At 32.6% G+C, this 23,039-nt stretch overlaps 2 protein-coding genes across 4 annotated transcripts in view; both read left to right on the top strand.

The window, feature by feature from the left end:
- Positions 1-16,450, top strand: part of tei (teiresias) — a 128,853-nt gene extending 112,403 nt beyond the window's left edge. For both annotated transcript variants that reach the window (XM_065344790.1, XM_065344789.1), the window contains exons 8-9: positions 5,209-5,384; positions 13,917-16,450. In XM_065344790.1, coding sequence (XP_065200862.1) covers positions 5,209-5,384; positions 13,917-14,204 — 464 coding nt within the window. In that variant the 3' untranslated portion in view covers positions 14,205-16,450. The remainder of the gene's footprint in view (positions 1-5,208; positions 5,385-13,916) is intronic.
- A 348-nt stretch (positions 16,451-16,798) lies between these two features.
- LOC135831919 (clotting factor G beta subunit-like) lies at positions 16,799-22,723 on the top strand. Of its 2 annotated transcripts, none has more exons than XM_065344779.1 (5): positions 16,799-16,986; positions 17,824-18,001; positions 20,794-21,023; positions 21,093-21,244; positions 22,498-22,723. In XM_065344779.1, exons 1-5 carry the CDS (start codon positions 16,884-16,886, stop codon positions 22,651-22,653), a joined length of 819 nt encoding a protein of 272 aa, XP_065200851.1. In that variant the 5' UTR covers positions 16,799-16,883; the 3' UTR covers positions 22,654-22,723. The 2 variants fall into 2 exon arrangements, with proteins under 2 accessions (XP_065200851.1, XP_065200850.1); XM_065344778.1 differs by having other exon boundaries at positions 20,731-21,023.
- The last annotated feature ends 316 nt before the right edge of the window (positions 22,724-23,039 follow it).

Below are 23,039 nucleotides of genomic sequence, written 5' to 3'. Positions count from 1 at the left end.
TTGAAACTGAGGCCAGTTGGTTGGTCAATATAGAGAACATTTCATTTTTGAACAAACTAATGGGATCAAAATATGTGGTAAGACGGTAAGAGTAGGTAGGTAGATAAAAATAACAGAAAAAAAAACAACAAATTTGGAGTATAAATTATCGTATGTATTGAAGACCACACGCAAAGAACCAGACAAGTCAAAAATTTTCAAAAATGAGTTAAGGGTCGAATTAAATTCACACTGAGGAGTAGAAAAATGTAGTCCATTTGGATTTTGAAAAAATTTGATTTTTGTAGTAAAAATGGCCTTTAAAAAATGCAGGAGGGAAGAGAAATGAGCCGAGACCAAATCTGAGGCAAAGGGGAGAAAATTTAAATATTAATAAGTATTTATGAGTGCGAAAATTTTTCATTATGTCATCATGATAATTGATTTTCATCGAATTCAAGTTGTTGCAAAACACTAATTTTTCGGTTTTTTGCTTGATTTTTTCACGAAAAGGGTGAATTTTCAACTTGTAAGTTGCTGAACGAGTCCTATGTAAATTGCAAGTCCGCAACTTTAATCTGAATAAGCTGAATGAATTTCGAATCAACAATTTATCATTTAAACCATTCAAATCAGTCAGACGGCTACGGCTGCCTCAGGAATATTCATTCTTGATGAATTTTGTAGTAAAACGTATCGAAATTGAAATTTTTTCTTTTTTTTGCACTACATGCTATATTGCTGCTACCCTCAATCCTTTGTTTTAAAAAATTGTCAGATTTTTAGGTGTAGGTAATGTTATTTGATAATTTCTGGTCTTGTCAAATGAAAAGTCATTTTTACTTTTCAATCATTACAAACTAGTAAAATAAATATATTATAACTTTTTTTTTTTATAACTGATTTTAAGTTTTTACTTTTCACAACTTTGAACGATGCTTTTACAAAGCATGTTGGTGATTATTAAACACCTACTTCCAAGTACTCGAACAATCGATCAATACGATACCTACTTGAAATTTTTCCGAACTTGGAAAATTTTTCATGAGAGAGTTATTTTCCTTGTTTGAGTGAAATACGGAAAGTACATATTTACGCTTTAGAAATGAATCTCGCACTTGAGTATTATTTTTTGATTTAAAGCGTGGGTAAGATTGCTGTATTGGATTGATCGATATTAATTATTACATTTAAATGAAACTAGGGGGCTTCGCCCCCTAGGTCGCTTCGCGACCCAGGCCCCCCAAACGGCTCGCGCACTCGCTTCGCTCGTGCTGCTCGCCCTGGCCCTCGCTTCGCTCAGGCCTCTCGCCCCTTCGGGGCTCGCTTTTTTGACGACTCAACTCATGCCCCTCACTTCGCTCGGGCTGCTCTTATATGTCAATAGCGAATTCTACTCTGGTTCTAAAATACAATTTAAAAAAAAAAATGAAATTTTTCAAGAAAAACAATTCAAGTTTAAACAATATTTCTATCAATTTTTAAAATGAATTAACGACATTTTTTTCTCAAAAAACTTCTGACTATTCACTTCAGATTTATATTTGGGGCGTTGAATTACTCTGGTATAACTACCTATACTGACATGACATCATCATTTTTTAGGAGTAAAATTTCTGAAATTCTGTATACGTAAAAATTGGGTAGAAAAATAATTTGAAATTCTTGTTGAGTAGGTAGGGAGTATGCTGGAATAATGCATTCCTATTAAATGAAAATCTGAGGTAAGGTAGTCAAATTTGCATCCCAAGTATAGAAACCCTACCAGTGGCGGCGTAGCTATAGGAGGGGTGTGACTTGAGCCATTGCCCCCCCCCCGCATGTGAAAATTTGAAATAATACATGCAATAATGAACTGTTTTTTCGTTTTTTGTGGACCCATTTTTTCAAAAAAATTTTGTTCTCACTTCACTTGAGCTGTAATTGCACCTTCATTTCCATTAAATTACCATACATTACAAAGGGTTTTCATAAAATTACCTCTAATTTCGATTTTTTATGCCTAAAAATCTGGTTTTGCCCCCTCCCTCGAGAGAATTCTGGCTACACTGTACTGAACCCTTCCTCTATCTTCACTTCAACTTTTTTACCAACATTTGTTCCAGTTCCACTAAACATTTCTATTTGTACTGTGGAAATAAAATTCTAAACCAAAAATTATCTCAAGTGCAGAACCTCCTCTCCTTTTTATTTTAACAGACACCACATTCCAGTTTTTTAAAAAATGAAAATATCAAGTATAGCAATGAATGCCAGTCCTATAGGAGAAACTGCTTTTTTGGAACTCGCAACACAACAACAACATTCCCTCCTCAACACCCCTATGCTATAGACACGCCCACATAGCAACGTTCTGAGTGTATTGTTGTCCGTGCGCATTGTATTCTGTAAAACGTGCATTTTATACACAATAGAGAAAGTGTTTTTTCAATTTTTTCAGCCCTTAATTTGAAAATTTCCGATTTTTTTTTCTTGATGACATATCTACACGTCAAAAGGAACGTTTTAAAAAAAATATTGTCGAAATCGGTTCAATAGAAAAGGCTGACGGACTCTATCAAGGTTTCTATTCGAAATTCTATTGTTTAAACACAATAGAAAACGTGTTTTTTCAATTTTCTCGGCCCTTAATTTCAAAATTTTCAATTTTTTTTTCTTGATGACATATCTACACGTCAAAAGGAACGTTTTAAAAAAAAATTCGTTGAAATCGGTTCAGTAGAAGAGGCTGGCGGACTCTATCAAGGTTTTTCTACACGATTCTTTTAATATATATAGATGGTGGCATACTTTTTTTCTGTACTTATTTCATCAATTGATATTATTCCGTTTTGGTATACCTATAGGTACGTACAACGTACCTAATAAGTAAATGAGTTTCAGATGTGAGCAAAAAGCAAAAAGTAAAAAAAAAACTTGAAATTAATTTTTTTTTAAATTTTTATTATCCATGTCTATAAATTTTTTACAACTATTTACAGTTCACCATTGGTCATATAAATTCATACACTTTGCTATAAACAGAATAACTGTAAAACACTAAAAAAAAAAATGATACAGATGTAGGTGTGTAGGTACTTTATCTACATCGATACCTTGGAAAAAAATTCGACAAACTTGATTTTTTTGCTAGTACATATATTTGAGATATTTAGCGAATCCTTAAAAAAAGAAAGAAAAAAGATTATGTCAGTTGCACGACAGCGAACCGTTCTAATACTTATGTAAATAAAAAAGAAGCCATTTGGAACCTCTATCAGTTTCATTCCTGGCAATAAATAGAGGCTCTACGCCGTTTTCAAATGTTGATTCTCGTACCGATATCGAATATTCTTGGAAATCCTTCGACAATGAGAATTTCTCTCATAATTTATGCGACGAGGACGGGTATACTTACAGAATAAATTTTACTGTAGGAATTCTCGAATCGTTTTTGGGTTTAACTTCACAATTTTGTACTTCTCAGCAATACGTATCTGGGTAATAAAATAAATATACACACCTTGTGGATATCTCGCCATTTTTATATTTATTTATTGTCGTTCTCACTTGACCTTTATGTTTGCAATTTTCTTTTTGCGTTTTCAAATACGTTTTTGAATAGGGAAGGGGAGGGTGGCAATAAGGAGAATGTTCAATGTTCAAAAAATAAGTTTTTTTTTTAACTTTTTTTGACTTGGGTACAATTATTTTGACGATGGTATGATATTTTATAAATTTTCCAAAACCAACCATACTCAGCTACTGATACATATGTAGGTATGTTTCCAGTCATAATTTATTAACACGAAAATACATTCAAAAATTAAACTTCTTTCTTGAAATAGTGTAGGTTGCGATACCTACTGTATAAATGCTAATAATGGTGTTGAATTCCAACGAGGGATGGATAATTTTTTGAAAAGTAAGTAGGTACATACCTATTTTTAGAAAAAAGTAGCATGCGCTGGAGAAGCACGCGATTAGAAAATTTACAGATAAGAACTCGGCGTTAAAATTGTGAAAAGTCTGCGAATAACTGGAGCTAAAATAAAGTTAGATGAACTTATCTATCTTATAATATAAATTTACTATCGAATCATCATCGTTCATAACATTTGTCAAAAATGAATTGCAAGCGGTATTCCTTATTACGAAAGGATTCTACTTATTCGGTCTTTTTTTTCAACTTTCATATCACGAGGTTTACCCTGCTGGTAGCGATAAAATATATCTTGTTTGAACACCAACGTTTTTGTGAACATTTTGAAAAACTCCGCGGGGTTGCTTTCTGTTCTTATAAATTTTTTATTGACAGAATCATCTTCATTTTTTTATAGACGGGTAGGTACCTATTCGTTGAAAAAAAAGTTTCACAAGCAGAGTTCAATTTGTTCATCGCTTGTTATTGTACTTAATAAACTTGTGGTGAAGTTGGTATATCTGAATTGATAATGTTAATTGCCAGCTATTGTAATTTTCATACTGTCTCGAGAATGAGTTGTTGGCTCCAATGTACGAGTATCTACCTAATGTTAATAAAATTCAAACACAGCAGGATTGGTCAAGTTGATTTAAATTGTAGTCTGTGAAGCTGCAGATACAATCACCGAAGTTTAATGTAAAATTTGATTGTTTAGGTACCATGGTACCTATTTGATAAGATTTGCGTTTAAAACTTTTATCGTTACACTGTTAAAGTCGTTGGGAAATTGAAACATTGTTAATTTCGCGTATCTGTCTTTTTTCCCTTGAAAATGGCAGATTAGAGAAATATTTTTATCGAATCTGATAAGCTGTAGGCGACATAATGAGAGTTATAACTTTAGAAAATGTAACATGTTTTCAAGTTTTCATAATTTACGTTAATTTTACTCTTCGCTAAAATTTCCTCAAACAAAGGTTTTAAATTTCTTCAAACAAAGGTTTTGAATTTTGTTACACATTTTGAGTGGAAAATCGCAAAGGAAATTGTTCTCTATTTATAAATGATATTATAATTCTCATTATATTCTGTTTCTAAGAGTGAGTGTTGAGTGTAAAATCTATGTCATGTCACATCACCTGACGACGACGTAACTGTTCTCAGAATTATACGAGTAGGCTACGTTCGTTCTATTCTGAATTTTATATATTTTTTTACATAATTTAGGTATTTTCTACGGTGTTAGCCAATTACAAAAAAGACCATTAAAATGTTTGTTGAGTGTCTCTGATACTTCATAATTTTTTTTCTATTATTATTTACAGGAAGCCCTATTGTTTATCCTGCCAATAAAACTATTACAGCCATAATTAACCAAAGAGTTACATTTTCGTTGGAGTTTTGCGCAAATCCTCCTGTTACCAGAGCGTTCTGGATACGAGAATCGAAATCTCTATCACCCGGAGTAGTTATCGAAGGATTGATCGCGCATAACATAACGGTAAGATTATTTGTTTGAATTATTCATATATAGGTACTGTACCTAATGCAGCAAGGACGTAGAATCTTGATCATCTAGGTACTCGATTTCCGACAGTTTCGAAAGATCCATTAATCAATAAAAATGCTTACAAGAGAGGTCTACAACCCGTCAACTCCAATTAAGCTGACATTTGTCTTACTGAAAGAGCATGTCATTGATGTCATTCACACCTCAGGACCAAATTTAGAGAGCTATTGAAGTAGATTTTTTGACCTTTTGACAGATTTTTGAAAATGATAGAAATGGTCTATTACTTGGTAAGGGTATTGGTAGGTATTTCAATTTTCTACAAACAAAAGTTAATCAGAAATTAAAATCTGGATATTTGTTTCTCGTATGCTAAAATCGACACCCTGAATAGTTTTCCTTCATTTTCAAACTGATGTCCAGAAGGTAATGTGATAAACTTTGATTGCTGACAGCAATTGCTGAAAATTTAATCCTGCCATAAATTCGACATTTTGAATCGATTAGGGTGGGTGTATCGCAAATTTGACGTAGCGGGGTGAAAAGTGAACTTGTACCTGTTGGAAAGCTCAAATAAAGAAAACTCCAAAATTGTTAATTTTTGCAGCAAAAAAAAAGGAAATCAACAAAACTTCTTGTGCTTTCTAAAGTTGATCGCCCGCCCCGAATCGATTGTCACAGTTTTCGACCCGATCTGAGGCTTCCATCAAAAGTAAACGTTTGTCCAGAAACCTCAATCAAATCGCTCCAAAAGGTATCGTAACGCAATCAACGTCGGCAGCTGCAAATCGGCTTGAAAATCGTGTAAATTGGTTCTGGGGCCTCAGAGTTGACTACCGTATGTCAACCAATTTTCATCTATTTTCAAACATTGCTCTTTCAGTGAGCCAAATTTCAGCTCAATAATTACGAAAATCCAATGTTCGACTTGTTTTAGTACGTTTGCTCTCCTATATGACAAAAGCTACAATATTAAGTAATTATGCAGAATGCGCCAATGTAATGCGGATAAGTAAGCCAAGGATTCGATTTGTTTCTCATTCTCAAAATTAAAAATTTGTATTTTGTTATTATTTTTTTTGTTTTTAATTGAGAGACTTATTTGTGACCATATTTAATTTACGAGTAAAATCCCATTAGAAGCCCATAGTATTGACAAATGTGAGGAAAATAGTTGTTTTTTTTTAGGAACTCAAATTTTCCACAAAAAAAAGTTCTAAAATGTTGATAAGGTACATGCCATACAATTTTTCTCGAAATTGCATTGCTGCCCAATCGAAATATGCTTTTCCAGGATCCGATCATTTGATTTATTTTCGACTATACCTAGGTATTTTAAAAAATTCAAAAATTTTGTATGACTCTAATTTTCTGCTTGAGCAGCTTAAATTTTTTTTGAAAGCTACGCTAAATTGATTTAACAAAAAATATTGGACCAAGTAGGCACCTATTTATCGTTAAAAATGTAGTTGTAAAAATACTTAAATGTTGGTATAACAAACAGTATAGAAAGAGATACTCGCTCATATTAAATTACTTCTTCTAAGAACTGTAATTGATTACTTGCTAAATATCCACCCGCCTAATTCGTGGTAACCATTATTATCTAACAGACATATGGAAACAAGCTTTTGTGTTGAATATTTGTTGATATTAACTGCCAAAATCACTGAAGAGATGCATTATTATATGAAGTAGGTACCCCAAACCATATTTACACTTTACATACGTACCTAGACCTACGTACCTATATTAACAGCACTTAAATGATACAAATTTATAGTAAACGTTGTGTAGTTACTTTAGACTACATACGTACGTATGTTCGAACCGTTTATTAACAAGTAGGAAATTTCGACTACACAGCGTGGACATAATCAAATTATAGTTTCTTGGTGAGATGTTATTTATTTTACGTAGGTATCTAATAATTTTTGTCATCCGAAACAAAAGAAAAAGTAATTACTTATGGGAATCTGTTTAAAAGATGTATCACTTTTTGGTAGAACGTCTAGTCGCAAGCTCAATTTCTTTCAAAGAATTTCAGTTTAAGCAATAACCATGTCAGGGTGTGGTACTAATAGCGACAACGGCAACTAAGCGAACATCTATTTCAAAGTAGTAAATATGTCAACTTTAGGCGCTAAGTGATGGATTGTCGAGCGTCGAATCGGCATTTAAAATGAGGGCCAATCTTATTACTCGGAAAAATTGGTTTTTTTAAACTGAATTTTCAATCTACTGAAAACCAATCTTTTTTCTTACCTTCTACCTACTCGTCAGTTCTCTCTGTTAATGTTATAACTCGCCCACCTTTAAACGTCAAAGAAACGAAGATGTAGGTAACGAAAAAAAAAATCCTCGTTGGGGGGAAAATTAAAATTATCAATTAAGCCGAGCAAACGAAAAGAAATTATGGCGTAGGCACTATTTTAAAAATGAATTTTCTGACTTTGATAGTATTAGAAAATACCTATACTTATCTACGGTTTCAAAGTACGAGTATTTTATTTTTCATTTTAGTATTTCGATTTAAAGAATCTCCATTCGAGAGGAATTAATCAAACTCTTATTAGTCTCGCGATTGCATAACTTTTGCCGTGATTGATTTCTCTAGGCGTTTCTGAATGTAGATAGTGAATTGGTACATAGTTTTTTTTTTTTTCATTTTTTGGTCGTCAATACGTAGATATAAGTACCTATACAATATAAGTTTTGAAAATATTACATACCATACTCAAAAAAGAATACTTTTTCTCGGAGGGTATAACTTAATTATTTTTAGATGGTCTGTTGCTTCTTTTTCAAATAAAATAGATTCTAAAAAATTGTGAAATATTTTAATACATTTGAGAAAGAATTTCGAATAGCTGATTTTAGTGCTTCATACAATATAGGTTGGTAATAAAGTATGTATTATACTCCACGTACCGTCGTACCTCTACCAGTCTACCTACTTACTCACAAAAGCTGAATAAGACATAACTTATTTGTTATAATGATATTTTTTTGCAAATTTACACGGAGATAATTGAAGCTTGAAAATTTTCAAGTCATTAAATTGCAAATGTACCTAAAGAAGAGGTTTGGTAAAATTTTAAACTTTGTACTTTTACACTGATTAGCATTTAAATTTAAAAAGTTTTTTTTTTTACATTCGAATTAACTACATCTACAATCTACATTCTATTTGCAATTCTTTGCGCATATTTTCTTTGTACGTATTCTTTTGTCATTGGGTTTTCAAGAAGGTAGGTATACAAATTACACTTTGCAGTGAAGCCAAGTCCGCACGTTGATAATTCGAAACATGAAGGCGTAAGTAAAAACGTTTTCAACACTGACTTTCAACATTTTTGTCATTTATTGTTGGGTAGAGATACCTATTCGTAAATGTTGCTAATTGTAATTAAACTTGCAAACTTTTTGTAGATAACCAACTGTCTGCCTGCCTGCCTAGTGCCTACGTCTAGCTAAGATTTGTTAAGTTAATTTCAAAATTTTGCCTCTTAATATTTATCCAAGTAACTGTATCTCGGTAGAAATCTTACTCGAAATTTTCCATTTGTGAGTTTTACTTCGTTAAATTTAGGCTGACCTATTTCTAGATCTTTTTGACGAACAGATCTAAATCTGAGTTCTTTGATTAATTAACACCTATATCAGGTACCTATTTCGATTCCAATACAAAATACATATAATTTTGTTCTGCATAGCTACCTACCTACGCATTTAATGAATATGTAATGTACCTATATCTAATTTTTTCGATTTTAAAATCGTTTCAGAAAATCGTTAATGATAATGACAATGACGAACTGATTTGTTAAAAATCAAATGTTATTTCTAATATATGTAAACATTTAGCACAAGTACGTACTTATACTCGAGGATGCGACAGTTATTTCATGCAATGGTATCTACAAGCGGTGAATTATTCATGAATGCATTTTTCCCCTCACAAAGGTATCCCTATGTAAGAATCAAAGAATGGTTTAAAAATAAAAAGTAGGAAATCTTCCCTTCAAGTACTTGTAGATGTATGAATAATTTGGCATTATCATTTCATAGATTTCAAGTGATTTTTTTTTAATGGACGAGATGAAGTTTTCGAGTGCCACCGTAATAATATTTAACGATTGAAAATTTGCATTTTTGCAAGAATCTCGTCGCGTATGTGATTCGTTTTAAAAATCGATTTAACGAGGAAAAAAATTATAAATATGATCATTCAGATGTAACTGAGGATGGTTACTAAGTAGGTACCTGCCTACGAGTATATTGAAATTTACTCGATGCATGGAGGAGAAAATGGTGCACCGTTTGAAAAGAGATTCGATAACTAAGTCTGGTTTTAATAGAGAAATTTAAATTCAACGACGTCGAATATCTATGATGACTGTGCACATTAAAGATATTTCGTTATACCTAAGTGAAATATTGCAGGTGGATTTTCCGTCAATTTGCATTTTAAACAGATTACCATTTGACGCGATGGATGGTTGTAAATTGAAATCGAGAAAATGGGGAGTACGAGAAAAAGTCCTAGCTAACAATTTTAATCCCTTAGGACCAGACTGGCTATTACTTTCTGAACTCAGTTGGTCAAACTTCTGCCTCGGTACTGAAAATTCAATCTGATCAAATATTATTAAATGTGAAACAGGTCACAGCAGGGTGGTTCTACTATACCACCGTGTCATCAAGATGCGTCATTTCGAATTTCCATTTCTCAACTGAAACGAAAGATATTCCATTACTTCGACTGCTCCTGGGAAATAATCCGATCTTATTTCATTTTTTCGTGTAGTATGTATTTTCAAACGTCACTTGTCGGCGTGTTCTACCAGATTTTGACCGACAGCTTTTCCTTTCTTGAAATAGGTACACTTTTTAACCATATTTTACGATAAAATCTCAACGCGAAAAGTTTACAGAAAATAAATGAGGTTCCTATACTACATATTATTTTTAAATATATATAACTTTCGATTAACCTTATTCTTTTCAAAGTGGATGAGTATATAAGTAGGTAATATAATATCTATGACTTGTGTGTAGTCCAGCATAATTATAATGTTTATCATTAGTTCATTGCCTATTATACCTATGACGTAGTAGGTACCTATTTAGCATTTACCCCAGTTTTTCTTGAAAACATTGTGCCGTTTGTTGAAAAACTTTTTGTACAGTCGATAAGGAGACTAATACATAAAATATATCGTACGTACAATGTACATATTTGCTGAAATAATGAATTCGTTAAACTTCACTTTATTTCAAAAGTTAACGCTAGTAAAGCTGCTAAAATTGAGCTTTCGATCTTTATCCATTATTCGCGCGTGTATACCTATACTTACACTGTACAGTGTGTGTGTGTGTGTGTATTTTCATTCTTGCTCATAAAAATGCATAAATTATTCACACTTTGTAATGAAATTTATCCAAGAATAAAAGTGTCTGTACCATGCATTATTTGAATTACGACGAGAATAATTTTACCTTAAGTTTTACCGTGATACGTAAGACTCACCTATACAGAAAAGGCTAACTTTTGCAAAACTCTGTAAAAGCGCCACCTTCGTATGTACTTAGATATGTGCTGAGCATACAGTTTTTTTTTGTCTTTTCTCTAAAGGGTTCCCATTTATCCGAGGTGCGTTTAAATAGTGCGATTTCTTTTCTTTGAGAACAAAGCTTTGTTAGGTATAGATTTTTTCCTTTTGTCGTCTCTTGAACTGGGATTTTACACACGGGGAATATTAAGAATAACTATCGGTGTCTAAACAATGGTAGATTGGTGTCGTCATTTTCGATATTACCTACTTCGTTACTCGGGTACTTACCTACTTAACAAGTTTCGCATTTTGGATTAAAAATTAGGTAGCATTTTTGTTTGATGAAAATAATGATTTAATTAATCAGCATGTTTGAAAATCCACCCAAAATCAGAAAATGTACTTCGAATCTGAAATTGTGCATATGGGAAATTCGCTGGAAAATTGGATTTGCCTCTTGTTCATCCAATGAAGTTTGATGTAGGTAACCTTACCTAATGTTCTTTTATCTAAACTTGATTAGTAAATTTGAAAAAATATTATCTACTTGACTTTTATCGATTGTTTTCGCACTAAAAACGCATTCACCTTTAAATTCGTAAGTTTCTAAATACATACCTACCCAAGTATGCTGGATAATAATCTCGAAATTAGGTATAAATCTGGACAAATTTTGCGTAACAAAAATTTGAGTTTTGTGCAGTGGTGGAGTTTCTCTAATCTTTCTTTTCATCGTTTCTAAATAAATTAGCTGTGGTGAAGGGGTGAAGTGAAAAAATATTTCTCTTTAAAAAAATCGGCGTAATGTCCTTTTGTTAAAAAATACTTATTTAACTTACATTGTTTTTTCTGCAGTCATTTAGCGAATGAATAAAGAATGTCAAGTTGATATTGAATTTTAAAAACATGAAAATTTGTGGCAATAGAGCTGGTAAAGACAATACGAAGATCGTATAAAGGTACATATTATTCTTATCTCGACAAATTTTAGCGAAGGAAGCCTCGAAGCTAAAAAAAAAAATCGAGCTACAGCATATTCATTTTTCAAATCTGAAACGATTTAACTAAAAGAAAAAGTTATACTCGATTTTTTCCGAGCTAAGAGAAGCGTAAAAATTTATAACGTTTCTTTTCCAAGCTGCGTAATAAATACGTTTGAAATTAAATCGCCTAAACTTAATGGTATGCCATTAAAAAGAATGATGTTCGAACATTCGGTGCGAGAAATGTTATAAAGTCATTACGAAGTATGGATATAAGAGGTAGCTTTCTTTGGTTTAAACTGGAAATATGTCTAACTAAATTGAAGCTGTTAGCGAAAATTTTGTTGGCAAATGTTGGTAAAGTGGTAAATAAGAAAGCCGATGATGGTATTTTACATTTCGATTTTTTCCCCTTTCGCCAAAGAATCTTGCTTTATGCGAAACATCAAGTAGCTTTTTTCCGTTAAATTTGGCTCATTTCTTTGTTATTTTAAAAAAATGCATTGTTCGCGCATCTCAAGATGCAAACTATATAGCTACTTAGTAATCATTATTTAACTTGAGATACTCGTGCATACCAACGTTCGTAAATTTTAATGCGCTCTTTTAAAGAACCTTTAAATTAGGCTTTTATTATTAAGTAACGCGTGTTTTTGTTCATCCATCACAATTAGATGTTGAATCCAATAATCCAAATTATAATATTTTATTATTTTCAAAATTAACGATGGACAGTACTCGTTACTTACCTAACTGCCTGATTGGAGCATTTATATTTTAAATATTTTTATACGGGGAAAATGCCGAATGTTTTAGGTACCTAGGTACTAGCTGAAAGTAATTTTAAAAAACTTGAGTTATTTCTTCGTTGGTTTCGCTTATGAACTATCCGCTAGGTGGTAGAATAACTTGCGAAAATTTACGATGCTAAAGTTCGGTGTAAAAGTTTAAATTCCAATCATGTTTTAACCTGTGCTTTGTTTCATAAGGAAAAGCACGAATGCGCAATTCTTACAAACTTGGCCGCATCGTTATCCTCGCTGGAAACTGCATCGAAAATGTCTAACAAGTTACTAGACGTAACATATCTGAAGTTGCGACGTTTAAATTTATTTAAAACTATTGTTCTTGAAAAACATTACTCGACGAATTTGTGTTGGTAAGGTAGGTAGGTACCTGTCTAAAGACTTCGTTACTGCGTTACTTCTTTCAAGATCACGTTATTAGTGTTGATGAATAGTACCTACGTAGTAGGTACCTCTACGTACTGCCTATACTGTATCTATTGGGTTTGGGTGTTTCATATGACTCAGTCAATACCTAATCCCTAAGCAAGCCTATGCGAAAATGTTAAACAGTACATTTAGGCACCGTAATAATACTCGTATGTATTAAGTATTACCTGACCTCCAATTGTAATTTATGAAAAAATTGATTCGTTTCAGTTTGTGCAAAAAAAAAAAATATATACTTAATCCCTAATGATACATATGTACCAGTGGAATTCGTATCTACCTATGCAAGTTTTTCTGATCAGAATAATTTGACACATATTTTTATTTTAAAAGAATCCTAGATCTACCTATTGAAATGTTGAATATAGACTCGAGATATGAATCTGGCGGATTATCGGATTTAGATACTGTCCCATTCTTAGACTAAGGACCAAATTCATAGACGTTACTTAAGGATCACTTGGCTAAGTGGTGAATTTTGATTCAATCTTTCTCACGAACGAATAAAAATTTCATATTTTTAAAATGATGAATCAATACTTCGGGAGTCCAATCTCTCAATTTAATAAAAAACAAAATTTCAAAAACTCAATCACGCCTGGAAAAGTTGCTTTAAAATTCACCACGTAGCCAAGTGATCCCTAAGTAACGTCTATGAATACGGCCCTAAGTTTTATATGTTTATATTGCATAATTCCTGAATAGATGGAGCTATTTTACATTTTGTGTTTGTTTTTTTTTTCGCAGGAAAGTAATACGAAACATTGCCAGAAAGCCGAATTGACTATAAATTCGGTGCAAGTTGAGAATAACGGCGAATACATGTTTGTGGTTGCTTCGGAAAGAGGATTGGCAGGAGCAACGATTATGCTGAATGTTACCGTGATTACGCCATTATCAGAGGACAATTTAGTGAAAGCAACGCATAGCGGAACATCCGGACAACGAAGTAATTCAAAGTTTACCGCGCTTTTTTTAGCCATAAATTGTAATTTTATTTTAATTTATATTTTCACTTTGGAAATATTTCGATAAAATTTGTTCCGTCTTGACGCTATGCGTAAAATAATTTTACATGTATACTTTTACATAATTTTAAACCAAAGTGTGTAATTTTTATTTAGTGTTTATTTTCTCGTATCATTTTGCGGATCGTTTGATTTGACCCTTTGAAACGTTCCTATTTTAATTCCTATGTCATATCTTGCGCATTTGGCAATGCAGCAAACCAAACTACTCGAGTGTTAATAGATTTGTCAACTTGAAGATCTGAAGGAGTAAACTTTATTCCGCATTGAAGGTTATTTTTTCGAAACAATATTGCAGGCAAACGAATGTAACTTCATTTTATTCCTGTTTGAAAGTAGCAGTGGCTTTGTAAAGCATGAAAATTTCAACATTGAGCAAAATAATGAACATTGTCTGTTTTGTATAAAAGCCGAGAAGTTTCCTGTCTTACAGCCCTTTCAATTTTGAACTTGAATAAAATGTGAACATGGCTTATTTTGTTTATGTGTTAGGCTGAAAGAGATACGTACATTACGTGATTAAATAAGTTCGCTCCTTCGAATCTTAGAATCAACAAATGTATCTACTTTCGTGTAGGTTTAGTTGCTGGATTACTAGATACTATAGACGGGCCAGCAAGAATTATGACCGAATGCCCGTAACGTGTATTTTTTCGTTTGTGAAATGAAAACGCTCGTGTTGAACTTTTGATTTTTTATGAAATTGATTTTTTTTTCAACGATTTAGAAAGATCTCTAACTGAAATGGTGAATACATTCTAGTATAAATACGTAAAAGACAAAACTAGTCAAACATCCCAATTTTTTATTACCTAAGTCAATTTTATCATCAACCGGAGTACTCCAAAACATACAATTTTCTATTCAATATACTATTGTTCTTATATTATAGATTAGCATTGTTTTAAAAAAATGAATTTTATGTCTTACAAAAATTTGTGATCGAATTAACCAATTTTTAATGTACAGACCGTACAGACGTAGTGTATAATAAAGCAATATCCTAGGGCCAATCGTTCACTTGAAAATCCAATCAGTAAAAATAGGTATACATGTATTTTGTATACTCAAAAATATGTTACAGGATGTTTTATTTCAGATGTATACGAACACCGAGTGGATGAAATTAAATTATTTGAAAAAAAAAATCGTTACCTACCTAGTTATTTAAAATTTTATCAAAGTTGATTAACGTTGACAACCACATAACTCCTATTTACATAAAATAAAAAGTGTGATCAAATGAAAAAATTCAAAAACATTGGAGCATCGAGTATTTTCTGAAATTAATAATTACTTTTGTAGTATCTCTTAACGTCCTCATAAACATATGTTTATTTAAAATGATGCACGGAAAGTACTGGAAAGTTTACTCTTTACATTTTCCTAAGTTGGATCACTTCATAAATTGGAATAGGGGAAAAACGAGTATAATTATCATTTTGTATTATACACTTCGTTTTATTTAGGAATTTGAATTTAGATTTTTCTATTTCATGGCTACCAAATTTAAATGTCGAATTTTTATATGTATAGGTAGTCCATAGGTACGTACTACGTATATGTTAAAGTTAGGTTAAATTTATTGTATCCGTTCGGACTAACTAGTCTATTATGCTGTCGATTTGAAATATTCAATTTGTTTTACAAACGCATTGATTTAACCTAACTTTACATGTAAGGTAACTGCGAATATTAATACCTACATACCAAAAATAAAAAGTGGAATAGGTATATATTTTTTTGTGATCATTTTTATTTAATAAAAATTATTTCTGTTAAAAAAAATAAACGTGTGTTGAATAAATATAAAAAATGTTAAACACTATTTTAAACCTGTCTAAATGTTTATGGTTTTGTGATCACTGTACTTCGTGCAATTAAATTGAATTTTTGACGCAAAAATTATAAAATTAGGTTTTAAAATACGTGGTATACCTACAAACTGAGTTTTTTTTTGTAATACCTATTTTTAAAAATTGATTAAGCATTCGAATTTATTGAGGAACTGCGTTTCGATGAAGTTCCTTCATATTTCACACCATTTTAATTATGAAATCCGTCGATGTGGAGTTAGATATTTATATTAATTAACTTATAAGTAAATAAAGTGTGTCTTCTATAGATTTCTGTACAAATTTTAATACGTTTACGTGTTGTTTACTGTTATATTTATACGTATTAAGAAAAAATTTGTAAAAAATTTATTGTTGAATGTTGTACAATTGTTTAAAAAAAGAAGTTTTTTCATTATTTGTTTCCTTTTTAAAACTTTTCTGACGAACAGTCTTGACATCTACTTGTTTGAAATCAAAAGAAAAAAATAGGTAATTTTATTTCGAACTAAAATTTTTTATATCACCGGTTGTTTAGAAACGTAAAATTTATTGAACCAATTTATTGCTCGAAAATTATTCTTGAACTACCAAAATAGGATTAAATAATCTCGTTCAAAAAAACAATAATAAATACCTACTTAATAGATTGTAATTTTATAAATGTAATATTCATAGCCTAGACAAATCCTTGACCCAATGATAACGTTTTTTTTAGTTCAATTAGAAGTGATCGTCATTTTTTTCAGGTCATGATGAAGGTTCAATTGTTAATCTAGGTTATAAAAATACAGAAATTGAAGTAGGTAAATGTCGTAAAACGTGGAATCGTCACCGTGTGTATTTTCACCATGCGTACTGTGGTCAAGTCTTCTTATCAAAGTGTGTTTATAATTCTAGCTTTTTTCCGCGAAATTTCGTCAATTGCTAATGATTCGGAACTGTATTCAAATTGTAAGTACCTACATCTAGCTACCTACCGCATGAAATAATTCGTGTTTTGTTTCATTCAGTGTCTGTGTATGATAACGTGTTGTTCAGAAGATTTGTATGTTAGGTATTTATGTAGGTATCCTCTCAAACAGTCTGCATCTCAAATATGTGTTCTGTATTTTTTGTAACTTGATGAGTAGGTAGGTAATAAGTTAGCAACTCCCTTGATAATTTTTATCCAGAATAGAAACTTTGCGAGGAAAAAATTTGCATTCAATGGCAATAAATATGAATTGAAAAGAAAATCAGTTCAAGTCCAGAAATCTGCTTCAAGTTTAATATTGTTTGATAAAAGTCTCCCTATGATAAGGGGTATTATAAGTAACGTAATAAATTTACAACTCTGCAACAAGTCATTCATTTTCGAATCTGAACGTGAAATTATACCTACTACATATATATTCATTTATTTTGCTCAATTTATGAAAGAATCGATTTAAAAATTCAACAGTCTTCAGTGAGGAATGAGGATAATTATTTATACAAAATATGTACATTTGCGTAAATTCAAACAATGAAATATAGAAAGTCAGGTAGGTACCTGCTTAATTAAGGCATGAGTTGGTGCGAGTTATAAGTGAACAGTGTGAACACTCGTAAGTTGAAACGACTTCTTTTCTCTCCTTCTGGTCATAAAAGAAGAACCGTCGAAGGACCACATTTCAAACATGATCTCATTTTCGGATGTTGATTTTTCTTTTTTTTTTAAATTTCATTAATAATTATAGTAAATTAGTGTTTACTTTTTCGTCTGTTCATCAGAAACATTAATCATTTACCTACCCATTTATTCCTTAGTTTCCGATTCATCGTGCGGGAAATATTTTGAAAAATATAGTAGAATTGTCGGAGGATCAAAAGCTGCTCCTAATGAATTTCCATGGATTGTTTCAATCAAACACAGAGGGAGTCATATTTGCGGTGGAGTGATTGTGAATAAAAAATGGGTCATCACAGCTGCACATTGCTTTTGCAGGTAAAAAATTCAATTCTGTTTTATGAATACATAATATAGTCCAGTCATTAAAGAACAATTTTGTCCTATCTACGGGAAAAATGAATATCAAACAGATCTTTCGCAGATATTGTTCACAGTGGTCCCCTCAACAACATACTAAAAGTCCCCGCCCGTACGGGGTCCGGAACCCCCTTAAAGGGGGGTGGGACCTCCCCCAATTTCAGTTTTTCACCATTTTCTCCCCCGCATTGCATTTTAGCGAAAAATATGTAATACATAAAAGAATCTACGTCAAATTTCCGATCTAATGACGTATCAACTTTCCTTGTAGGTTCAAGGGGGATGGAACCACAACCATTTAAAAAAGGGGGGTTTCCTGAAAAATACATAATGGATATAGGCGCCTATGGGGGGTGAAATGGTCCCCGAAAGCGTTCGAGTTGATATTAGCATGGAAGGTGGATACCATTGAGAAACTTCCGCGTGAAAAATTTCAGATCCACACCCCCTCCCGTTTTTGGGGGACCCCCCTTTTTTGACACTTCAATAACACTTTTCTCAGCCCCATTTTAACCGATTTTGAAAATTTTTCAGTATGTTATGCATATCCTTATTAGGTATCCCCACAAAAATTTTCAACCCCTTCCCCTCATATTTGCCCCTCAAAATGGCGTTTTTTAAATTTTTTTTATGCCTATTAAGAATCAAGATTGCAAGGTACAATTTTAGAAACACGTTTTTTGGATGTATTTTTGACCCCCAAACATCATGTACTTTTTTCGAAATTTTTGCTTTGGTGCGCCGCGCTGAAAAGTTAAAAAAATGTGTCTTAACTGGTTGGGAGGGGGGGGGGTGAAATGAGAATTTTGGGAAACATGAATATCAATGAGTAGGGTGTCGTTTTCTTATGATTCGATACCGCTGATCACGAATATGACGTCAGATTTTTTTTAACACTCACACAACTCCTCCGAAGCCCTCAGCCCCCTCCTGAATTTCCACTATTTTTGAAGTTAAGCTACTTTAACAACATATGGAATATGACGTACTGTCTAAAAAAAACTTGATGGAATTGGTTGTAGTTTATAAATAAATGGGTAATTCTCAAGAAAAGGTCAGTTTTGATATGCATAATTTTGAAAAACAAAAATCATTTTTTTCAAGTGGGAATCATTTGCATAAGTAAGTGTCCCACTGTTATGAAAAGGACATAGCACGTCTGTGTATTACAGTATCGAAATGTCCTTTGACTTGCCTGTCACACGCCATGTTTTTGAGAATAAATATTATAATGTGTCATGATTCCCACTTGAAAAAAAATGATTTTTGTTTTTCAAAATTATGCATATCAAAACTGACCTTTTCTTGAGAATTACCCATTTATTTATAAACTACAACCAATTCCATCAAGTTTTTTTTAGACAGTACGTCATATTCCATATGTTGTTAAAGTAGCTTAACTTCAAAAATAGTGGAAATTCAGGAGGGGGCTGAGTGCTTCGGAGGGGCTGTGTGGGTGTTAAACAAAATCTGACGTCACATTCGTACTCAGCAGTATCGAATCGTAAGAATACGACACCAAAATCATCAAAGTAAGTTTATTTTTAAAATATCAAAAATTGAGGTAGGGGTTGAGGGTTCCGGAGGGGCTGTGTGAGTGTTAAACAAAATCTGACGTCATATTCGTGATCAGCGGTATCGAATCATAAGAAAACGACACCCTACTCATTGATATTCATGTTTCCCAAAATTCTCATTTCACCCCCCCCCCTCCCAACCAGTTAAGACACATTTTTTTAACTTTTCAGCGCGGCGCACCAAAGCAAAAATTTCGAAAAAAGTACATGATGTTTGGGGGTCAAAAATACATCCAAAAAACGTGTTTCTAAAATTGTACCTTGCAATCTTGATTCTTAATAGGCATAAAAAAAATTTAAAAAACGCCATTTTGAGGGGCAAATATGAGGGGAAGGGGTTGAAAATTTTTGTGGGGATACCTAATAAGGATATGCATAACATACTGAAAAATTTTCAAAATCGGTTAAAATGGGGCTGAGAAAAGTGTTATTGAAGTGTCAAAAAAGGGGGGTCCCCCAAAAACGGGAGGGGGTGTGGATCTGAAATTTTTCACGCGGAAGTTTCTCAATGGTATCCACCTTCCATGCTAATATCAACTCGAACGCTTTCGGGGACCATTTCACCCCCCATAGGCGCCTATATCCATTATGTATTTTTCAGGAAACCCCCCTTTTTTAAATGGTTGTGGTTCCATCCCCCTTGAACCTACAAGGAAAGTTGATACGTCATTAGATCGGAAATTTGACGTAGATTCTTTTATGTATTACATATTTTTCGCTAAAATGCAATGCGGGGGAGAAAATGGTGAAAAACTGAAATTGGGGGAGGTCCCACCCCCCTTTAAGGGGGTTCCGGACCCCGTACGGGCGGGGACTTTTAGTATGTTGTTGAGGGGACCACTGTGAACAATATCTGCGAAAGATCTGTTTGATATTCATTTTTCCTGTAAAAATTTCTTTAATGACTGGACTAATAATGCTAAAAATAGTATTGATTTTTGTAACATGAATATGCTCATCTTAAATGTGTTTTTATTGCTGCTTAACAAAAAAAAAACCTACCTATAATAAGAAATATTGATAATATACAAGTATAAATACTTACCTACATAACTTAATTAGGTAAGTATATGCATTAAGAAATAAAATAATTCCTTATATTTTTTAAAGCGATACTTCTTCTTTCTATTCCAAAGAAAAATATAGTGTTGTAATAAACCGAAATGGATCTAGAGAAAATGGCGTACAAAATATATTAATATCAAAAATTAAGATTCATTTTGGATACGCTTGTAATAAACTGGAAAATGACATCGCATTATTAGAAATGGACCGAGATATTTCTTGGTTAAACGCAGATCCTGCCTGTTTTCCAGTGGATGGAAAATCTGAATTTTTGAATTTTTCTCGCACAAATGGCATTGCAGCGGGTTGGGGAGCCACGAATGAAGATTTCAGTAAAGGTGATTATTTTACAAAGAATCAGATGGGTAATTATAGGTACCTATTTATGTTGTTTTTTTCGTACCTAGGTAAAATGCCTGTAATTCTACATAAAGTTCAACTTCCTATTCTTCAAAATGATGAGTGTCAACGATGGTATAACTCTCAAAATAAAACACTGTATTTACGAAAGTCACAAATGTGTGCTGGATACGAAAAAGGAGGAAAAGATACATGTTGGGTGAGAAAATTTCCATGTTTTAGTTCGCCTAACACTTCGCAGTAGAAAATTGAAGCAGATATGTATATAGGTTTAGGTACCATACGACTGCATAAGTATACCTACAATGATATGAAACGTCACAATCCTCGCTGGATTATTTTATATGTAGCATACATTTATGTATAATGTTACGTCATGATTAATTTCACCTCATTTGGCATTGCCGATAAAGAAAATGAAACGTAAAAAGGTGCGGGTCATTTCCGCGACACGACGATCAATAAGGAAACACGAACTGCAGCAAAAATGTGACAAATAAACGAGCATATAAGTAGATAATAAGAGGATCTGATCTTGAAAATAGCCGTAGACACTTTTTTTCGAATTTATTTTTTCTCATGTTGTTGGATTTTGTCTATTTTAGGCCGTCATGATGGTGTGACTGCGTTTTTCCAAAAATGCTTAGCATTCTTGCAATCGGCTATGAAAGATCATATTCCTTTCTTAGGAAAATTGGTGGAAGAAAATCAAAAATCGTACAACGATTAAGGCTGTTATCTGAGGGAAGAAATCTTGAAAATCGCCTGGCCTGCGGGAGCCCCTAAAAATGTTCTTTTTGATGAAATAACAATAGGTATCCTGAAAGTTTCAAGTCTCAAAAATAATTTTAACCCGTGCCTCAAGGCGATTGAAGTTGCAAAGTATCTTTAGCGCGTCGAAATAGTATTCTCTCCCACGGCAGTACCACGGGAGGAATTCGTTGCCACGCGGGAACAACACACAAACGTTTGACAAGGCTTTTGAACATTGAACCACCCAAGTTACGCAAAATAACAGTGAAATTTGTTGAATTTACGACATTAGACACTTTTTATTTAAATAAAAGCATTCGTTATTTTTCTATCTGCTTTTTGCAATATTTTTGCATGACCATTGACCAAGCAATAAAATTTTAATGAAAATTCATGCCAATTTTTTTGACATTATCAGTGAGAAATTTTTTTCTCTCCTGAAAAATTACTTTGAACTGACTAAGACTATATTTTTAAGATCAGGTCCTCATATGTACCTTTAATAATTATTCACGTTCGCTGAAGCTTTAATTTTTGTACTTTCGTGAGGAAATTTTTGCGCGTGACATAAAAACAAAATCTTAAAATGCATTTTTTTCAAAAACTAGAAAAGAAAGCTCAGAGAAATACTTCACATACTTAATTTTCCATTCCTATAATACATATGTACTTGCCTTCAATTTTTTGATTTTGTTACAGGCGGATAGCGGTGGTCCATTAATGGTTAGAAGAGGAGTAAAAATGGTGGTGGTAGGGATTGTGTCTACCGGAATTGGTTGTGCGAGAGCTTCTCTACCTGGTATTTATACAAGGCTTTCGGAATTTATGAACTGGATCGCTCTTACAATAATGTAATTGATGTATTTAAGAATTGTAACCTATTTACCTCCTTTCATGGAATAATACAAATAAATTCATCATCTTAGGTTCAGTTTATCATATCTTGTGTTTAAGGTGATAATACGATTTTTCACGATTGTTCAAGTAAGTACCAGTACTCAATGACTGATTTGAGAGGTGATTCTAAGATTGAATTCAAGGTAAATAAATACTTACCTTGATTGAATTAACGAATTTAGAAGAACTTTGATTTTCAAACGAAAAATCGATTTAATAAAATTTTAAAATTTAATAGGTACATAGTACAGGATGCCCAGAAATATCGAGTACCCCTAAGAAAGTTTTTCATTAAAAATATAGGTTGGCAACGTGAAATAAACGCATATGATTGGTGGAATGTT

This window comes from Planococcus citri, chromosome 1 (assembly GCF_950023065.1).
Source record: "Planococcus citri chromosome 1, ihPlaCitr1.1, whole genome shotgun sequence".
NCBI lineage: Eukaryota > Metazoa > Arthropoda > Insecta > Hemiptera > Pseudococcidae > Planococcus > Planococcus citri.
The sequence above is the reverse complement of the archived record's forward strand: the minus strand, read 5'-3'. Positions and strand labels throughout refer to the sequence as shown.

Bases quoted from the DNA above. Each gene is read 5' to 3' on its own strand.
- LOC135831919 (XM_065344778.1), top strand. From the start codon at position 16,884: ATGCGTACTGTGGTCAAGTCTTCTTATCAAAGTGTGTTTATAATTCTA. The intron at 18,002-20,730 runs GTAAAAAATTCA...TATTTTTTAAAG, and splicing joins GCTGCACATTGCTTTTGCAG to CGATACTTCTTCTTTCTATT. The intron at 21,024-21,092 runs GTGATTATTTTA...TTTCGTACCTAG, and splicing joins GAATGAAGATTTCAGTAAAG to GTAAAATGCCTGTAATTCTA.